This window comes from Aptenodytes patagonicus, chromosome Z (assembly GCF_965638725.1).
Source record: "Aptenodytes patagonicus chromosome Z, bAptPat1.pri.cur, whole genome shotgun sequence".
Classification (NCBI taxonomy): domain Eukaryota; kingdom Metazoa; phylum Chordata; class Aves; order Sphenisciformes; family Spheniscidae; genus Aptenodytes; species Aptenodytes patagonicus.
Window position 1 is genome coordinate 9,836,783 of NC_134982.1, and position 19,577 is coordinate 9,856,359.

A 19,577-nucleotide genomic window follows, 5' to 3' on the forward strand; every position below is an offset into this window, starting at 1 on the left:
CCTACAATGCACTTCTTACAAAGCGCTGTAAAATTCACATTTATTTTGTAAGTATGAGAGAGATGGGTTATTTCTACATACAGAGGTGCCCAACTAAAATCAAGATAAGTGATATTAATGTCCTATGGTCAGTATTATTGAACCTCGAAAGCAATAAACTATGAGTCGATAAATATTACATTTGCAACATAGTTAACATTCTTCTACTGTCTCTGGCACTTATTACACATTGTAACCGCAAGTCTACAATACATTATTCATATTCGGGGTGTCACTGAGTGATGGATTGCTGTAAGAGAGGCTGTCCTTTAAATAAATCAACAAATAAAAATGCAAATGTTAACATTTTCAGCCACAACTTTTTCCATCTTGAATGGGGAATGAAAATTTCACATTATATCGACAGCCAGCAGAGAGAACAATTAACAACCTACACTGTGAATAAGAGAGATTAATTTGCCAACGTCTTGTTTTATCACTTACGTATGGAACTATATTGGACATTTTGTGCTGCTGGCTTTCTCAGGGAGTAGGCAAAACTTGCATCTACTACCACATTCAACACCTAACTCACCACCCCACTCCAAACACACTTTTAATCCCTTTAAATGTTCCTAAATTAAATCTGGAATGAAAGTTTTCTCCTCCTTGTCCTTCTTTTGAATGTTGAATGGTGTCTGATCCTAAAGGGGAAAAAAAAAAATCTATTTCTTTGGCAGTGCTTGCTTAGACCCTACAGGAGAAGGAACTTCATAGTATCGTCTTAAGAGCAGAACCATATTTAAGCATCCAACATGCACAGATCTGAAAGGCAACTACTGCATAAGTAAGGCAAAAGCTTAAATCTCATCACTGTCATATTTCCTAACACTCAGCATAACAGATCTACTCTAGACTACTCCAGTGTGCATTATTAAATATACAACTCTGCACATTATATTTTACATCAGATATTAATTTGCTTAAAAGTCCCTGAATACACATTCACCTGAGATGTGCCGGGCAATTGAGTAAATAGTTTTGTTTTTAAAATGTCCCTAAACACAAATTTACACAATACACTCTGTTTATAAAATCTCCAACAGGCCACTGTAGTCGAACAGCTAATAATATAGCTTGAATACAGTATTCATATTGCAGGAACTTCTAAATCACTTATTTTAATGGCTACAAGAAACTTCACTCCAAGATAATGCATTCAGCTAGCATTAAAGCTCTGATTTAAAACTGCAACAAGAAAACACAGGCTTAATGCTGAAATCCCAGACCATCACTCAATCCCTTAATTTACCTAACTGTTCTTAAATTTACTTCTTAGATGCCCAAAGTGAAAAATGTTACAGGAGAATTATCTGTTTCCATGGTGAGCAGAACAACCTTTGCCTGTGTCTTTTTAAGTGCCTGATTATCTGCAGTGTTATAGGACTTACTGTGCCAAACTCGACACTACAACTGTTTCTGCGTGGGGAGAGCCTGACAATTGCACCAGGGCTGTAATCTAATTAAATGGTCTTTCAAAGGCACAATTTACAACACTTTTTTTTTTTTAAAGAATAGTCTAATACTTTGATTTAGAGCAGTTTCACTTCTGTTTCGCAACACATCACTTGTTTTGCTGAAATCAGTACCTGATTATACCTAAGGTAAGATCTAGTTTATGTAAAAACTTCTTAATTACTAAATGAAAGCATACAAATGCACTACCTCCCCTTTCCAGCTCTGTTCCAGCTCACAGCCAAAACCCAGAGTCCTTCTTCTAGGCAAACACCAGTTATGAAAAAGACGTTCCTGGTCACCAAAAAGGTAATGTTTAAGATAGTCAGAGGAACTATGCTTTGCTTTAGGGGTAAGGAACAAACTTACTCTTCCAAATTTTCCCAGCCCCAACCTTGCCTGTGATTTTTTTTTTCCAAATATATCGGCTTTGGTCTCAATAAATAAGCACATGGAGTAGAAAAGCTTTCCAGACCTGCTGTGAACATAATTTCAAGGGGCTCATGCAGGTGTAGACACTTGGCTTAAGAACATTGGATAACCAAACATGCAATGCTTGGCTGTATTACAAAAAGCAGCGACAGGCATGCATAGAAGCATGATGGGCAAAGAAATCCACTATCAGCCCAACTCAGGATGCCAGATAAAGAAATGCTATTTTTCTTTCAGAGATATCACTGAAACCACCTTGTGCACATTCATTCTTCAAGTCTGGTCCTTCTACAGGTCTAGCACTAAGGTTCTCAAAGCACACACCTTCACCTTCTAGGGACACTTATTTCTTGTCCCAGCCATGAACCGTTCCAAGAGAGAGAATAAAGTAGGACTGCAGCGATTCGTCCTCAAGCAGGTGGTAGCTGTAACACACTGAAGCCTCCGGTTGAGCCCTGCCAAGACAGGCTATCAAGCCAACGCATCTTCTACCTGCCATGCCTGCTTATCCAGCCAGCCCTCCCCAGAAGCTGCGCTAGCACCCTGGTGCCTTGTGCTGGCAAGGAGCTTCTGTCGCTTTCCAACACCTTCTCCCTGGCAGGCTTTCCATTGCTGCTACTGCCGGGTGCCAGGGTTTGTGCTAGTTAAAACTGGCACAAACATGAGTTGAATCTAGTCCTATAAATTTAAATAGTCAAAAGTAATTAGGTTTACACGTACTGCCGAATAAATAAATTTGTTCTTAGGCTAGGGCTTTGTGCTGCAAGTTTCAGGCCCATGCCAACTGTTGTGGTTAAGCTGTTAACGCCCCCCAAATCACAGATTATAACAAACATGCTGACAAACCCTAACTTTAGTGGCACAAAAGCAGCAATAATTCTCAATATTGATTAATTTAGTTAGTTAAACCTGCAGTCTAAGCTTATAACCATGCAGTGATAAATTGAGACTGACCTGCTGCCCAAGCAGGTTTTTTGATGAAGGATAGGATCAGCTTTAGGTCTCCACAGAAATATTTGTCCATTTACTATTTTCAATTAGAGAAGGCCGTGAGTAAGGGAAAGCACAACATGGCTGCTTAAAGTGGTCAATTATACTTACAGCACCAATGGAGAGAAAGGAAGTGAGGAAGCATGAGGGAGAGCACCCCAGAAATACAGGATGTTTCAAAATTTGTCATCAACTGCTAAAATAAACCTTTAAGGATAACAGCTAATCAGACACCTTTTACTGATCACTTTATCTGATATGATTTCTAACAGCATATTTCAACAAATATTTTACTCCCCTCTGTGGAAAAGCATGGACTAATCCTCTTGAATAAAATTCCTTTTTCTGAGCAGTTGTTGTATGATGTGAATAATTCTATCTACTCCTCAGCGCTTGAATGGAGTCTCAACTTATCACTATTAGACCTATCAAGCAGTATCTTTACACACTCTTTATCTGATATTACCAGCTCGCAAAGGTAACCCATGCTTCTAAGAGAAATGCTTAGGCAATCTTGTGGTTTCTGTTTGTTTAAACATACAGTTACTTGCGGGAAACAGAGCCCAATCTATCTCCGTTCTTAAATCCTCCCAGAATTATCATCCCGTCCTTCAGAAGAAAAAAAAAAACTGTTTCCATAGCAAGTAAGTACAAATTTGTCAATATTGATAGTGGTTTTTCACCTATTATATATCGCAAGTTCTCTCAGAAGACAGAAATAAACTGCCAGCTGCTGCCAAGAATACAGGGATGATATCAAGCATCCATTTTCCTAGTCCACTGGGCCAAGAGAAGATTAAATCTGACTCAAGCCCTCTCGTTCTCTAAGAGACATTTAACTTTTCTTGTGAACGGTCATACATTCTTGTCATCCCACTGCACAAAGTCATCTAACTAGTGGTGTAAAATACAGCAAATTCATATTTTAATCTGCATTTACTTTGTTGCTTAACTAAAAATTTTATTATGAGAAAATGTGGGATGTGATAAAGAAAAGCAAGGATTGTATGCTGTTTTTCTAGGCACTTACCACTAGAATTGTTATCCTGCCTAAAGAAGACAAGTTGTTTTTAGACTCATAAGTCTAACAACAATGCTGCTTTCTGTTTCTTCATTGGAGCAGAAGTGATAATGCTGCTTTTCCAGTGCATTTAGTGCAGATATATAGCATAATCAGGAATTGCTGACTTAATGTGATTTTGTCGCTTGTCACTAAACATAAAATAACTCTGGTACAAAACATTTTAAAAGAAATGCCATTTGATAAAATATGAGGGGGGAGTGAATACGGGGGATTAAAATCTTCAAGTGGATTTAAAACCTAACAGGGGTTAACACCATCCATTCAAATTATTTACAAATGTATTTAACGTGTCAGGACTTGGAACATAAAATACTTTCTGTTCAAAATCTAAGTAAAATTAAAATGTTAGAACTTGGCATATTCCTGCTTTTCTTATTCTAACAAGCAATTTAAGGCTTACTATAAATGTCAAAAGGATACAGCATTTTTTAGTTTATATTATCCAGCTTGTGCTAACATGAAATATCACAGAAATTCAGCCACTTCCCTGCATCTAGGAGAATTTGATGGCTGTGTTTGCAGAATCTTAAACCAGAGATTACCTAGGGGCTTACCGTGAAGTGTCATGTTGGATTGGTGATGGGGCTGTGGTTGCAAGCTCTTTGCTGCTGCCTATCAGCACAGGAGATGTGGCTACAACCTTCCTAGGTCCTGAAGTTGTCCCTGTGGAATGAAGTGAAGACAAGCCAGACATCAAAGGCGAGTAAGTTTTGGACAGCTGTTTCGTGATTCTGCATTATTACAGAATACTGGGACTAAAAGTTGCAACATTTTTGGAGTGCCATATACACAGTGAAATGGCAATCAAAGAACGCATCAGTTGGCAGTACTGTGAATAGCATGCATTTCAGGATGACACAGAATCAAATCTGTAGAATAAGTCACTGTACAACTTCCACCTTACTGCCCAAAGTTTGATAGGCTTGCACTGTTATAATTTCTTATAGTGATCCACAGGATTCAGCTTGTTTCACAGATGCAGTTCTCGTGACATGCTACAAGATCTTAGTTTTCCAAGTGTAAATATCACTATAACAATATTTTGCTTTCAATAAAATAGAACTGTTAGTCCATTCCTTCTTCCCCCCTCCCAATAACTCTTGAATTACAAAATAGTCCAGGTTGAAAGGTAAAGTCTGGAGGTCATGCAGTGCAATCCTCCATTCAAAGCAGGACCAACAAGATCAGGTTTAAGGCACCTGTCCAGTTAGGTTTTGAATGTCTTCACTGATAATGAACCAACCTCTCTGGGCAACTTCTCTGGTTCCAGTGTCTGACCAGCCTCACAGTGAAAAGTGTTTTCTGTATAGCTAATCAGAATTTCCTGAATTGTAAGTTTTTCCCATTGTCTCTTGCTCTGTTGCTGATGACTTCCAAGAAGAGTTTCATTCCCTCTTCTCTACACCCTCTCCTTAGGTAGCTGAAGAAAGCAGTAAGATCTGTGCTGAATCATCTCTTCTTAAGGCTGAATGCACCCAGCTTTCTCAGCCTCTCCCAGAAGGTCATACGCTCCAGCTCCCTGACTGTCCCGATTGCCTCTGCTAGACTTCCTACAGTTTGTCGATGTCCTCCTTGCACTGTGGAGCCCCAAACATAGCACTCTACACCCCAAACATAGCACTCTACAGATACAGTCTCACCAGAGTTGATCAGAGGGGAAGCGTCACTTCATCAACCTGATGACCACAATTTTGCTATTATGGCCCAGTATGAGGTTTGGTTACTCCATCACACAGGCACACTGCTGACTCGTGTTCAACTTGCTGTTCAGCAGGACACCCAGTTCTTTTCTGGCAAAACTGCCTTCTAGGTTGTCAGCACCCTGTTGGTCCAACCCAGCTGAAGGAACTGGCATTTCCCTTTGTTGAACCTAAACAAATTTATGTCAAACCATTTCTCAGCCTGTTAAGGTCCCTTGAATACTGGGCCCTACCCTCCGGCATACTGACCGCTTCCCTGGTTGGTGTTGTCTGCAACCTTGATGAAGGTTGTTCTTGATGAAGGACAATCCTGTCCCACTGTCCAGGTTGTTAATGTTAAGCAGTTAACCACTAGCAACTGGCTGCCAGCTGGACTGATGGTAACCCTCTGAGGCTGATGGTCCAGCCATCTTCCACCCATCTTCCATCTTTCACCCACCCACCTGAGAACTGGGTTTTATACATAGGATTTAGTTAGACAACTTGCATACAGGTAGTCAGAGGTAAGTGGAATAGGCAAATTAGGACTAATCTGATCTATTACACAAAAGCCTGTGGGTTTGGGCTTTTTTAATCTAGCCTAATTAGCTCTGTCCAACCAACATCACTTAACTAAACAGTAGGGAAAACTACAAGTCTCAGCAAAAATTAAAGTCAAATCAGTGTTCAGCTCTTTAGGTGATTCTGTCATGCCTAAATATTTCTCAGCTCTGTGAACAGCAACATTACCTACCATCCATGCTGAAACGTGAAGCAACACAACAAGGTTGTAGTTCCAGCTTCAGCACAAAATTTACACGTCCAAGGGATTAAGATTATTTAAAATACTGCATTGATTTAAGATGTATAAAAATATATACAATATAGTAAACCCACAAGTTTTAAGATGTATTCTAGGGAGGCTAACAAAAAAAATGGGCTCTTATCGCCCTGCTGTAATGCATTGTGCTTCAGTACCATGCAGTGAAAAAATCTCGCCTAACGAAGAGTTAATTATCAGTGAAGGAACTCTTAGAAATATCATGGGGATATATGTTGCTTGTGTGTCCCTGGTAACTTGATAGTGTGCCAATCCATGATGAGAAGAGTGGGTACGCATATAAAGACTGGAAGCCTCTCGCTTACACTTTTGGCTTTATGATCAAATAAGAGATATTTAGAAATCATTTCACATGACAGTGGAATGAGGCAGCTGGATTTTAAGAAACTAATACAGAAGTAATAAAAACCTGGTGAGCATGGGAGAATATATTCAATTCCTAATAGGAGAAAAGGCTGGCACACTGTCAACATACTACATTCACAGCAAAGTAGATGTATTTCTCTGAAAAAGAAAATATATGGACTCGGAAGTGGCCAATACAGCCTCAAGGGGACTGTTCAAAGACCCAAGTTTGAAAATATTACCAGGGCTAGAAATGGAAAACAAGAAAAGGAACGAAGTAGGGATATACTGAGGCTGTTAGGTTGCACATACATAAAACAGAGGTAGCAAGAAATCCCGAGTAAGTGCATATCTAAACAAAAAAATGTTTAAAAATACATCTTGAAAAAGGCATACAAGTTGATTGAGAGAAAAGAAACACCAAAGAGTAAGCAGGTCTATGAATATACAAAGATTAAATCAATAATGATCCTAAAATGGCCAAGCTACTAATAATTTTAAAATCTACTATGAGGAAAAACAAAGGAATATTGGCAAGTAGGAGATAATGAAGACCATGTTGATGTATAATACCTGCCTATATAAAGCTGATGAAAAGAAATTAGCAGGGGCTGGGGAGGTACAAATTCTTTAGTGTGAAGGATATATATTTCAGGGCTAAAGGGAATTAGTTAATGAATTTATGAAGTGACTGGTAATTATTTATGAAAAGTCATAGAGAACCGGGGTGATACAAATGACAGCAAATTAATTAGATTTACAGGTGTTGGAAGACAGTATGAGACTGGAGACGCTGCAGATGATCTATAGAAGCAAGAAACATGGAAAAAGAATAGACGCGTTCACCGTTGGGAAAAAAAAAGCTCATGTATGGTGTGCTAATCTAGATCCTGACACCAATGGAGAGAACCTGGAGTAGCAAAGAATAGCAAAAAACAAACTAGATGTAAGCTTGCAAGACAAGCTACCCCCAAAGCAATTATACATGTCTTCTAAATGGTAATGTTAAGAATACTATTTTCAATTTGGTTAACTTGGTATCAGAATGATTTAAAGTAGATTAAAGACTCATTTGAGAAAATTCAAATTGCAGTATATTCCTGCTTGAGAAACAAACAACTAAAACATGAAGAAAGTGGGGAAATACAGCAGTCTACATTTTGAAAGTGTAAACACTAAGAACGAAGAAATACAGTTGAGGCTGGTTCAAGCAGTAATAGGATGAAAGTAACCAAAGGGAAATCTAGGTTGATAATCATGAAAGAAATCTTTATGAATTGAATAATAATAATATTCATAATACTTAACATTTATATAGTACTTCACATCTTCAAAGCGCTTCACTAATATTAACTAATTGCTCTATTCGATTGTAGAGAAGAGTCTTCCCTCAGGGGAAGAAGTTCCAGATCCTGAATCCCTAAGAAGCTACATTAGAAAACCTACTGAAAAACAAACACTGTACAGAAAAATCAGCCCCTGGAAAAGCACAGATTCTATGAGCTAAAATAATTTTCCTTCTCCGGCTTTTTCTTTTACATATGGAAAGGAAAGCTATGCATGCTATACAATATCATGCAGATGCTATGTCCCCCCAAAGAGATACAAAGGGAAAAATAGTTCTTTGTTTCAATGCAGAGATATTTCAGGACGGGAGTGAAAAGGATGACTTTAAACAGAAATGCAGAGAAGTAAAGTACCCAATATTACAGAATGCAATGGACAGAATCTATTTTAGCTTCCCAGCCCAAAAGCAAAATTTCCCAGGGCAGAAAGGAAGAGAAACACACATTTCTGTACTCCAGTGCTTTTTAACTAGACAAGTTGTTAGATTTTAGTACAAATTGACATAGCTGCTGGAGACACCAATAAAAACAATACATTGCTGAAAAGATCTGAGACTTGAGTATTGCTTCATCTGCTTAAAGTTTTGCTGGTAAAACTAAAAAAGTTTGGCTACAAGACACCAAAACCTGCTAAAGTACAGGAATAAAAATTAAGGAGCAAACAAGAATAGCAGACAAAAAGCAACAGGAAGAGAATAAAAGCTGATTGCCTGAGCTGATCCAGTAAGTTTCTACCCTGAGCAGAAGTGCCCCTTTCACGCCATGAGGTGATGGGACCAGGTTAACAATGCTCTTCTCCCCATTACTAAACATCTGCAGGGAGAAAGGAAAAGTGGGTTTATTAGGTAATCACCCTTTCCAAACTCACTGCATTCACAGTAAGTGAGCAGTCCTGTGAGCAATAAAGCCTTCCACCATTCCAGCATGGGAATGGTTTCCTGATTAAATATTTTATCCCCACGCCCCGCACCGTCCCCCCCCGTCCGTCCCCCCCCCCCGAAAAAAAAAAGAAAAAAAAGGTCTAAGAAGACAAAGGTAATTGAACAAGACAACACCAAAATCTGGTACGACTGCCTATGTTGCTGTGGAGGGACACTATCATGAGTTGCACCGTCCTCCAAATGCACTCACCATTCCTAGTGGTACAGGAAGATTATATCGTGAGCCCAAAGGCCCACACCAGCACTGGCACTGCACTAAGGTGTGCTTGGAGAGAGTCTCCATCCTGAAGAATTTACAATTTAAATAGAGAAGACAGATCAAGGCATGAGAAGAATAAACCTCTGTAGCAATAGGTTAACATCTGACTGCTGTTTTCTGACCAAAAGGCCACCTTAAGGTATGTGGCTAAATAACATTGTTTCATGCCTCAAGTTGTCATCTTGTTGGCTTCATTCCCCTTTCCCACATCGCATGGCTTAGCTAGAGCTCAGGTAAACACACTGCAGCAGAGGGATCACTTCGTATTGACACAACAGGTACTGAACATTGTCCGAGACTGACCCCCAGGCTTGCTGGCTCAGCACTCTGACGCAGTAAGGCAAACACTGTATTTTTATAAATTTCACCACAGAAAACAATGTTAGCATCCCTCATTTTATTTTTGCGAGATGCTACATAATTGCTTCCTAATAAAAAAAATAAATTCTGAAGCAGAAATCCCAGGTCAGCAACAGATGGGAAGATCCAGCAGAAGCAAGGACAGAGACAGCTAAGTCCAGAGCTAACTAGAATTATGAAACTTGACATTGTGCCCTGGTGATCCCCAAAGATGGAAAAACCACCTTACAAGTATGTGTGTATGCTTGTTAAAGGAGTCCAAACACATAAGAGAGGGAAGCCAATTAAAAAGGTACTAAATACAGAAGACTTCAACTTCAGTGATTAGTGCTAGGTAATTTGCCTTGTGATAAACAAGCCATTCAAATCAGTAATAGACCTGAGGTTGTTCCACAGCTTGAAAGCATTTCTCTGAACTTTATCTGGTACCACAGCAAGTGCCAAAGTATAAGTTAAATTTTGCCATGCAGCTCTACATCTTCAAAGCTAGCAATCCCAGTAAGTGTTTGCAAAAGGTACCCACCATCTTCAGACATTATGCTGACCACCACGATCACTAAATCAGCATAGGTGCAGCTCAGTTGCTATGTGTTATAGCCAGGTGCAGCTTGTTACTTCTCGTAAGTACTACAAAATGAAATGAATGAATGAAGGAGAGGCCAGGTTGGATTTTTTCCCTGCATCTATGGAAAATAAATTACTTTTTGGGGACTATCCCTTTCCAAGAAACAAAACCCATCATCCAACTGTGAAAAATCTCAATTTCATCACTACAGTATTGAGAAGGAGGGAGGAGAAGGAAGAGGAAAAAAGAAGAAAAAAATGATAGCTGAAAAAACATAAAAGAAAACCATCAGTGAAAATTGCCCCTGAAACTTTGCAGAATTGTAACGGCTTTCTCTTGCTTAAATTGATTGGTGTAGCAATGCTATAAAATGACTATTAGGATTCATTGTGCACAACAGAAAGTGTGAAATGTCAGCAGACTATAGAGCAAAAGTAATGGGTCCTGAACCCCTGTTAGTCAAAAATGATTTTGTTTCAAATTAGAAATTGATTTTTTTGGACACAGGCCCTTTACAGGCTTCCAACTTTTGTAGCTGTGCCTTGGAAGAGATTAACCTCAGCCACTGTTTGGGTCCATGCTGATGATACCCTTTTGAAAGTTTCTTCACAGGGACTGCTTTTTAATGTTGGTACGGTCTTAACCAATAACACAAGTTATTTGTTCCTTTGAGAACTGCACCACATTTCTTCTCATTTTGCCATTTTCTTTATTTTTATGCTGACATATACAGCAAACTGGCTGACAAGTTAAAATAAAAAAAAAAAAAATCTAGCTCATAATTGAACCAAGGATTATGTTCAAGGCTTGGCAGTGAAACATCCAAGCTGCTTTTGTTCCCAACCCTTTCTCTTCCTAAGAGAGACTGCTTCTCTGCTCCTTAAGTGGAGGTACTAAGCTAAGAGCAGGATAGATTCTAGCCGTACAGACATCCCTGTGTGGCAAAATATCAGGTTGTGATGGTGGAGCCATTACTTGGGGAGGAAAAGAACATGAAGAAGATTACATTTCAAGAGCAAGCCCCACTGCACTTATTCTCTCTGCTTGCTGGGAAAGGAAGAAGAATTGTTGAAGTACCTTTTTGAGATTAAAGGGCTATTTCTTCCTTTCCATCAGGAACACCAGCCAAGAAGATCACTTGTTATTTACAAGGCTTTCTATGCTTTTTAGTACTTTAAACGTAGCTACCTTCTCTTGGGTTGTTTTAAGCAACTTGCAATCTTCTCCCTCTAATTGTGCATTTTACTGATACGCTCTTGAACACATATATACAATTTCTAAATGCCATCAGCACACTTATGGCCCTGCAATACAGTATGCATCCCCTTACCTTTCTTTGACTTGTTGCCTTCCCTCTTGGTTTGCATCAGAAGGGTTTGCCCATCTTCCACATTTGCACCAAAACCAACCATTTTCTTCCCCGAACTGCTCCCACCACTGCTCCCTGGTGTTCTGGAGGTTTTGCTCACTGCAGGTGTCCTCAGAAAATAATCTTCACGTTTCAACACCGGTGCACTGGGAGGAAAGAAAGCTCACGCTATTACATGACGCATTCAGCCCTTTTAACACTGCACGCAGGCCTCTTCCCCACTTCCACTCTCCAGAAGCGTAACCGTCATGCTGCTGGTTGAGCTCTTGTTGAATCCATTGACAATGTCTGAAAGTAGGATGCCTAAGGGTTGAAGAGTTACCAACCTACTTTATCAGCAGTCTTTGGTTATCAGCAGCTGGCAAACACTCTGACAATTGTATTTGGAGTTTTGTGGCATTTGGCACATTCCCTAAAGCATTAGGTCCTGGATTTCCTGAGTGGTTAGGACAGGACAAGTGGGATGAAGATACAGAAAGTACTTTGTCCAGCACAGTGGAGCAAGGTTGGAAGAAAGAGTAATTAAAAAAATGCTCACTTTGCTAGGATAAAGGGGAAACAGAGGAGATTATGTGAAGAGAAAACTGGAGTCGTGGTTTGCAAAAGGGAAGCAGATCATAGAATCATAGAATCGTTTAGGTTGGAAAGGACTTTTAAGATCATCAAGTCCAACCATTAACCTAACACTGCCAAGTCCACCACTAAACCATGTCCCTAAGCACCACATCTACACGTCTTTTAAATACCTCCAAGGATGGTGATACATTGATTCAAGAGGAAAAGGGATGAGAGGAGATAAGACAAAAACAGGTGAAATGAATGAACAGAGGTACTTGCAAGCAGGATAAAGAATGTATGAGCAAACTGGTGGGAGAGTATCTGTTGCAGCAAGTGCAGCAGTTTGAGTAGAGTAAGAAAAGAGAAAGCTAACCAGAACCATTATGGTTCAAGATGAACTTCTGTACAAGACCATAAACACTGTACAGACAGAGCCAGGAGGCAAATTTGGTGATGTGGAGCAAGCATGCCTTCAGTCTCTGCAGACACAGGCAATCACAAAACATTTTGGGAAGACAGGAGGCTATGGAGACCCATCTTTCTCTCAGTAAAGACAACCTACTGCTTTCAAACTCTGCTCTCTGGGAAACAACTACTGCTTTAAATGAGGATTCCCAACATGTATACACCATTAGCCCCGTCACCATTATAAAAAGCAATTAAAAACATAAAAAAATCTCTGGATTATCCACATGGAGGAATAAAATTCATCCCAAGATTATATTGCTCTATTTGGAATCATGGGAGTGACATACAGCTTTCCTAAGTTAACAGAAGATTAAACAAATCTTTTTCCTGTTTAAGCACCAGTTTTACATGGGCAACCCAAAGACTGCCACTGAGTTTGTATTATTTGGGATACAGCATTGTGGAGGTTGATTCACAAGAATCTTTTACCTAAAAGCTTACACTACTGAAGTTACTGTACGTCTGAGGAAAAAGCAGAAATCTGATGTTCCAAAATGGTGGCTAAATTAAAAGTTTCAAATCGATGTACTGTATAAGCCATAGTTTAATAGGGCCCACTGCGCCTGTTGGACAATTAGTATTACTCCTGTATTATTAATGCAGAACATTATATAATGGTTTAAGACCTGTAATAACTGGCTGAAGTGTTGGATAAAACTTCTTTGAATAACCTCCATTTACTTTAGGGCTTCTAACTGTGTGACCACTAAAAATATTGCAAAGTGTTATTAAAATTTATGGTGGACTAAATTAGTATCTTATTTGATTTATATGAAATTATTAACCTACTAATTCACACAATCCAGAGTACAGCAAGAGGTGGGTTTGGAACCTAATAACTGTTTAAAGAGGCTTAACAGTGTAATACTTGGCCAGATTTCTCTGATAATACAGGACTTGATATTCCATTTGCCTGTACTTGGATGATTAACAGCATTTAAAAGCACTGAGGTTGTCATTATTTGGATGCTTTCTGAGTTTTTAAAGTACATTTAATTACAATCTACAGATCTTCTGTGAAGACAGTGCCCTTTGGCTTGTAGATGAGGAGGCGATTACTCCACTGGTTCACTGCGATACCTTTTACATGGTGTGGTTACCTCTAGAATATCGAGTTCTGGTTTAAATAACACTATGGCAGAGGCAATTCAAACAGAAACAGACACCAAGAAGAAGTTACAGAAGCTAATTTATGAGGAAATAACAAAAGCAAGTGTATTTGCATTTATAGCTCACTAAACAATTAATTAGAGCCTGGTTCTTTAATATTTAATAAAAGAAAGCTCATGCTAAAGTTTTGATCAAGTAAGGATAGACAGTCCAATCTTAAAATGACACACACTTAATGTAAGAGGTGTGAGACCAAGGAAGGAAAGGGATCATGCAGAGAGATACAAAAATTCAACAATTAACAACGTACCAAAATTAAACAAAGAAAACATAAGGAAAACAAAAATCTATTTCAGATCATAGTTACTCATTCACCTGTGGACTAATTAGTAAAATGAATTATGTGACTATTGCAACCTGGAAAATTTAAAACTAACATATGATCCAAAGAGATCAGTTATGTATAGCTAGAGAGATTAAGCGACAAAACAGGTCCTTCTCTATCTTCAAATCCAACAATCCATCGTATCACTCAAATGCAGCGTGGTTAGTCGGACTTCCTGCAGGGCACCATGATATCCGATGAATTTTCATGCTATTCCCTGAAACTACACAACAGAGACGACTGTCTAAATAAAGAGCTTATTAACCTACCTAACCTACGTACTAAGGCAGGAGTTGTAGAGTACCATCGCCAGAAAAAAGCGAGTCTCAGCACTGCTGCCTCCTTATGAATATCGAAGTAGATCACCAACAAAGGAAAACACACCTTGAACGTTTTTTCCATTTTGGCTGAGCCTCATATCGCGATATCCCTGCTGAGTGTGAATGGCAAATTTTAAATGTCATTCAGGACCCACTGAATACTGCTAGTATTTGCATTCCTTAAAAAGTAGAAAAACATTAACCTTTTGTTTTATTGAATTAAAATGCCATGGAAATGCTGATGTAGTCTTCAGAGACTGAAATACTTTTACAAAGAAGAATAGCTGTCATTTATTAGACACAAAGAACAATTACTTGATAGGATGCTTTCTGACAAAAAACAGATTGGTATTCTCATCATAGAAAAGGCATTGTAAAAAAACCCAGCACAGACCTCTGAGACTTGAATAATTTAAAGCTGCATTTGGTGCAATTTGAATTTTTCTTTAGGGAGGCAAAGTTAAATACCTTTAATTTGTTCTAATTATTTCAAATTTGCAAGTTAATTATGGCTGATCATTAAATAACAAAAAGGACTATCGTCTCCATAGAGTTTTACCTCCTACCCTCTGCATTACTTAAGCTAGATTTTAGTATGCATGAATTAACTTTCTAAATAATCACACGGTTTGACTAAATGGCTCAGTAAAATGAGCTCTGATCCTCAGAATAAGCATTAATGGACATTAGAAAGGCTGTTGGGACCCATGTTACTTACATTATAAGTATTTTTAATGGGGTCTTATTTACTAATCTTTATGTACTGTTCAAGTTAGGGCACCATATAGATACATTATTCTGCTTTAACAGAGGAAAGTCAGTTCTTCAAGATACTAAAACAAGTGTCCATTTAGAGCCAACTAAATTCATTTTTAAATTGATGCAGGAAAACTCTGATAGAATTTAACTTGTTTTAGCTGCTCATCCTGATGAATCAGCCCAACGTAATGGTAGTCTTGGTCTGCAAATGGAGTTTTACAGATCTATTGAATCACTAAGCAACTCAAGCAGCTAAGACTTTTGCCATAGAGTAGCTTTTACTATGAGCATGTGTACGCCCACGAGGTTTCACCTCTTCCCTGCTCCGTACCTAGTGCTCTTCTGACGGGTTCTCAGTCATCAATCCCAAAGTTGGATGCTTACCTTTCACTGAACTCTGATCTTTCTATGCATTTTTCAGTGCAGATCAGTGGCATCCAGAGAACATGACTACATTATAACTAGCCAGAAACCCAAAATGCAAGGCAATTCATGCCTCCAGTATATATGTTCAACAGATGGCTGCCTTAATGGTACCCTACTGCACCCCGTTGAGGCAAGGGCTTGCGAGTTTAACCATTATCAAACTAACAGATTGCCCTGATAGGTTAGCTCCAAAAGCAAACATATTGGAATGTTATTTTCCTGTTCCGCAATTTCTGTTTTAAAATAAAATAATTAACAGTTCATGTGTGCAATCTGCTGCAATTATATTAGGCCAAGAATGCATAACACTTAATGATGCAAAACTGCTGATAAGTAGACATCCCAAGCAATACGTTTTTGTAGCTAGAACCTGTATTGCCATTTCAGATGCAGTTTGACAAACAGGCTGAAAATTCCTTCCCCACCACCACTTTGGCTGGGAGAGTTTTCAGCCAGATCAGCTTCCAGAGTCAGCTCGGTATAAAGCAGCAGTATCACAAGTGCTGGGACAAAGAAGGTGTCAATATATCACGGGATCTTCTTTTTAGCAGGGATCCGAATTTACATCAGTTTAAATCAAGTTATCAAACCACACTTTTGAAAACCACCAGCTCCAAAGTGAGACTGTTGGGAAGTTGGTTGTCTGCATGGCAAATAAAAAAATATTTGTGGGAAGAAAAGAAGGACTGTAGACTTTGGATGAGTGGATTTACGAAGCAACAACAGTGGTCTCCTGAACAACCACAACTTTTTCAGTCCTCTCAAGTGTACTGTGTTGCTCTTTGTAAGCCCCTGCTTCCAGAACTACCAAGTGCCACAGATTTTTCATCTGTCTTTTTCCAACAATGTGTCAGGTAGGGCAGTATGATTACCCTAATCTGCAAGGCAAAGAAGATAAGAAACTGATGCAGTAAAGAAGCTGGGGCCCTGGACAGCAAGCAGGTCAGCAGAGGTGGAAGAGAACTGGAACCAACTCCCAAACACTCGACTCACTGAGAAAAGGAGATACCTGAAATTAGTGCATACACCATGTGTGTCTGCTTAGAGCTAATCATGAGGAAAACTCTGACAACAGAGGTAGAGCTTATGGCCCTCCTTAGCACATCTTCATCTGCAACCTGGAGTCCTCTTCTGAGGGGAAACATCCTGCCCCTTCTTTCCAGTGGAGCTGGGGAGAAACATGTCAAGACGTACAAGCCAGCAGAGCAGCACATGGGAAAGAGGAGGGAGATTGGTCCACTCATTCCTGCTTTGTATAGGGTGTGCAAATCTACAGGACGGCTGAGTAGAGCTGGAAGGGAGGTAAGAGTGTTGCGGGCGAGGAGGAGAAGCACAGCATGAACTTCAGGGCAATCTCTCATCCCTGAATACCATCACCCTTTCATTCCTCGCCACAAAACCAATCTGCTCATGTCAGCAGATCAACAACCTTAAAAACAAACTGTTAAAAATCTAAAGCCTATCATATTGAAACATAGAGCACTTGAAAAAAATCTAAGCTTAACATTTATCCCCTCCTTTAAAAAGCAGGAAAAATATCCTATTCTAATATGGACCTTGAAGGCCATATTCAAGCCTAGAGTGAGATTTCGGGGCCCAATTATGAAACCTGGCATTTTGAGGCTTATGTTAGATGCATCAGCATGTTAATGACACTGCTGGGATCCAGTGCATGTTAATGAGAAACAGCTGCTTTTCTTTCTAGAGAGCATGTTCATTTATAGTTTTGAGATCATAGAATCATAGAATAGTTTGGGTTGGAAGGGACCTTTAAAGGTCATCTAGTCCAACCCCCCAGCAATGAGCAGGGCCATCTTCAACTAGGTCGGGTTGCTCGGAGCCCCGTCCGACCTGAACTTGAATGTTTCCAGGGATGGGGCACCCACCAGCTCTCTGGGCAACCTGTGGCAGCGCTTCACCCCCCTCACGGTAAAAAATGTCTTCCTTGAGTCTCGTCTGAATCTGGCCTCTCTTAGTTTAAAACCGTTACCCCTTGTCCTATCGCTACAGGCCCTATTAGAACGTCTGCGCCCATCTTTCTTATAAGCCCCCTTTAAGTATTGAAAGGCCGCAAAAAGGTCTCCCCGGAGCCTTCTCTTCTCCAGGCTGAACAACCCCAACTCTCCCAGCCTTTCTTCATAGGAGAAGTGTTCTATCCCTCTGATCATTTCTGTGGCCCTCCTCTGGACCTGCTCCAACGGGTCGATGATCTTTGGGACCAAGTCCATTTCCCTTCTTACATATTTTTCTAGGCAAAAGGCATGAGGGCAGAGACAGGTAGGGGAGCACCTCAGCAGCCAGAGAGAGTTCTGGAACTGAAATATAAATATTATCAAATCTGCTTGTAATGAAAGGATTTTTCATCACAGAAAATAGACAGTGATTGCCTACAATCTACATGTTATTATGCACACAATATATTGCTGGGGAGCGATGCAGAGCATTCATCTCTTACAGTCCTCCTCAGGCTCAGCGCCCTCGAGTCCAGTAATGTCTGTGGCTGTACCAGGTTTCTCTCTTGGTTTTTTTTTCTGTTGAACTGTCTCTTTGGACCTACTGTGTTTGGTTTACTTTTCTCTCATCTTGGAGAAGTCATACTGGCCACTATGCTAAAAAATTCTCTATATATCAAGCTATCCAGTGTACAGTAATCCATAGCACGGCTTCTCCAGACCACTCTTTCAGAGACCAGTTCCTTGCCCATTCCCTCAGTGACTGGTGCTCAGATATTTAATTCCACCAGCAAGAACTGAGGCCACATACGCTCTTAATTAGCAATGACCTATTAGATCATACCAGCCATAGGTGAAACCCTGGCCTCATTGAATCAATCAGAATACTGCCTTTATCTTCAATGAAGTCAGGATTTCACTTAATATACACAGTTAGAGGTCCATTTGTAGCAAGTACTAAGCTAAATTCCACCTAAAATTATATCCATGCCTTCCCTTTGAAGCCCTGTCCTCATTCTGCTTTAAGTTAGCTATATTTCACTCCCCACCAGCACCTTTCCTACATATCTTAGTTTTCCTAATAAACAGCAAAATGAGGTCTGACTACTTTTCTCTCTTCTCCAAAAAAAATTCCAACATAAAGGTTTTCAGACAGTCATAGAGAAATGGCCACAGAAAACAGACTGGCAAAGCTTTAGCAGGACAAAATGCTGTGATTGTGTGTTTGGCCTTTCTTATAGAGCAGAGCAGCTGTCGTTCCAGCAAGCAGTGCTGTCAGCCTTCACAAAAGAAAGTCATGTAAATGTCAAATCGTAGGTATAAAAACAATCCTTCAAAACAGTGTCTGTATATCTGAAATGCCTGCCTAGCTGTCACCAGTGAAAGTACCATAAGGAATGATGCAAAAGCCTGTTTAGGACAAAGTTTTTGAACTAAATCCAAACTTCTCCAGTAGATCAAGTTGCATCACACTCTCCTTCAGAAGGAGAATCACACGTTCTTCAGCAAAGTGAATGCCTGTCTTAGTGCATTATCCAGCATCACTATTGTTTGGCTGAGAGCCAGACCCATTCACAAGGTACCCATCAAAAGGCCATATGCAAGCTATCCCCTGAACAAACATCCCCCAAATTAGATTGCAATTTGGTTGTGATAAAGGCATAGAAGAACAATGCATCATCCCTTCTCAACTTGGCTCACCCAGGACAAAAGACTTTACAGTAGATGGGCTGCACTGCAAAACAGGTTGTGACTGAGCTGTTGCTGCACAGATCAGTCTGAGTGTGCAGGTAACCACCTGCATGGTGCAAGAGTCCTTATGTTTTCCTTCATTAAGACTATTGGTACCTAAGCACTCTCTCCTCCATGGGAGTTTCCAGACAGGCTGATAGGT

The 19,577-nt window shown here is 39.8% G+C and overlaps 1 protein-coding gene across 5 annotated transcripts in view; it reads right to left on the bottom strand.

Annotated features, from left to right (window-relative positions):
- The window catches only part of LOC143172505 (protein hinderin-like), a 190,100-nt gene that overhangs the window by 36,813 nt on the left and 133,710 nt on the right, over positions 1-19,577 (bottom strand). For 2 of the 5 annotated variants that reach the window (XM_076362050.1, XM_076362051.1), the window contains exons 10-11: positions 11,667-11,851; positions 4,555-4,663 (exon numbers count right to left, since the gene is read on the bottom strand). In XM_076362050.1, the coding sequence (XP_076218165.1) occupies positions 4,555-4,663; positions 11,667-11,851 (294 nt within the window). Of the gene's footprint in view, positions 1-4,550; positions 4,664-11,666; positions 11,852-19,577 lie in introns of those variants that run through there. The other 3 variants (XM_076362054.1, XM_076362053.1, XM_076362055.1) reach the window with 2 other exon arrangements.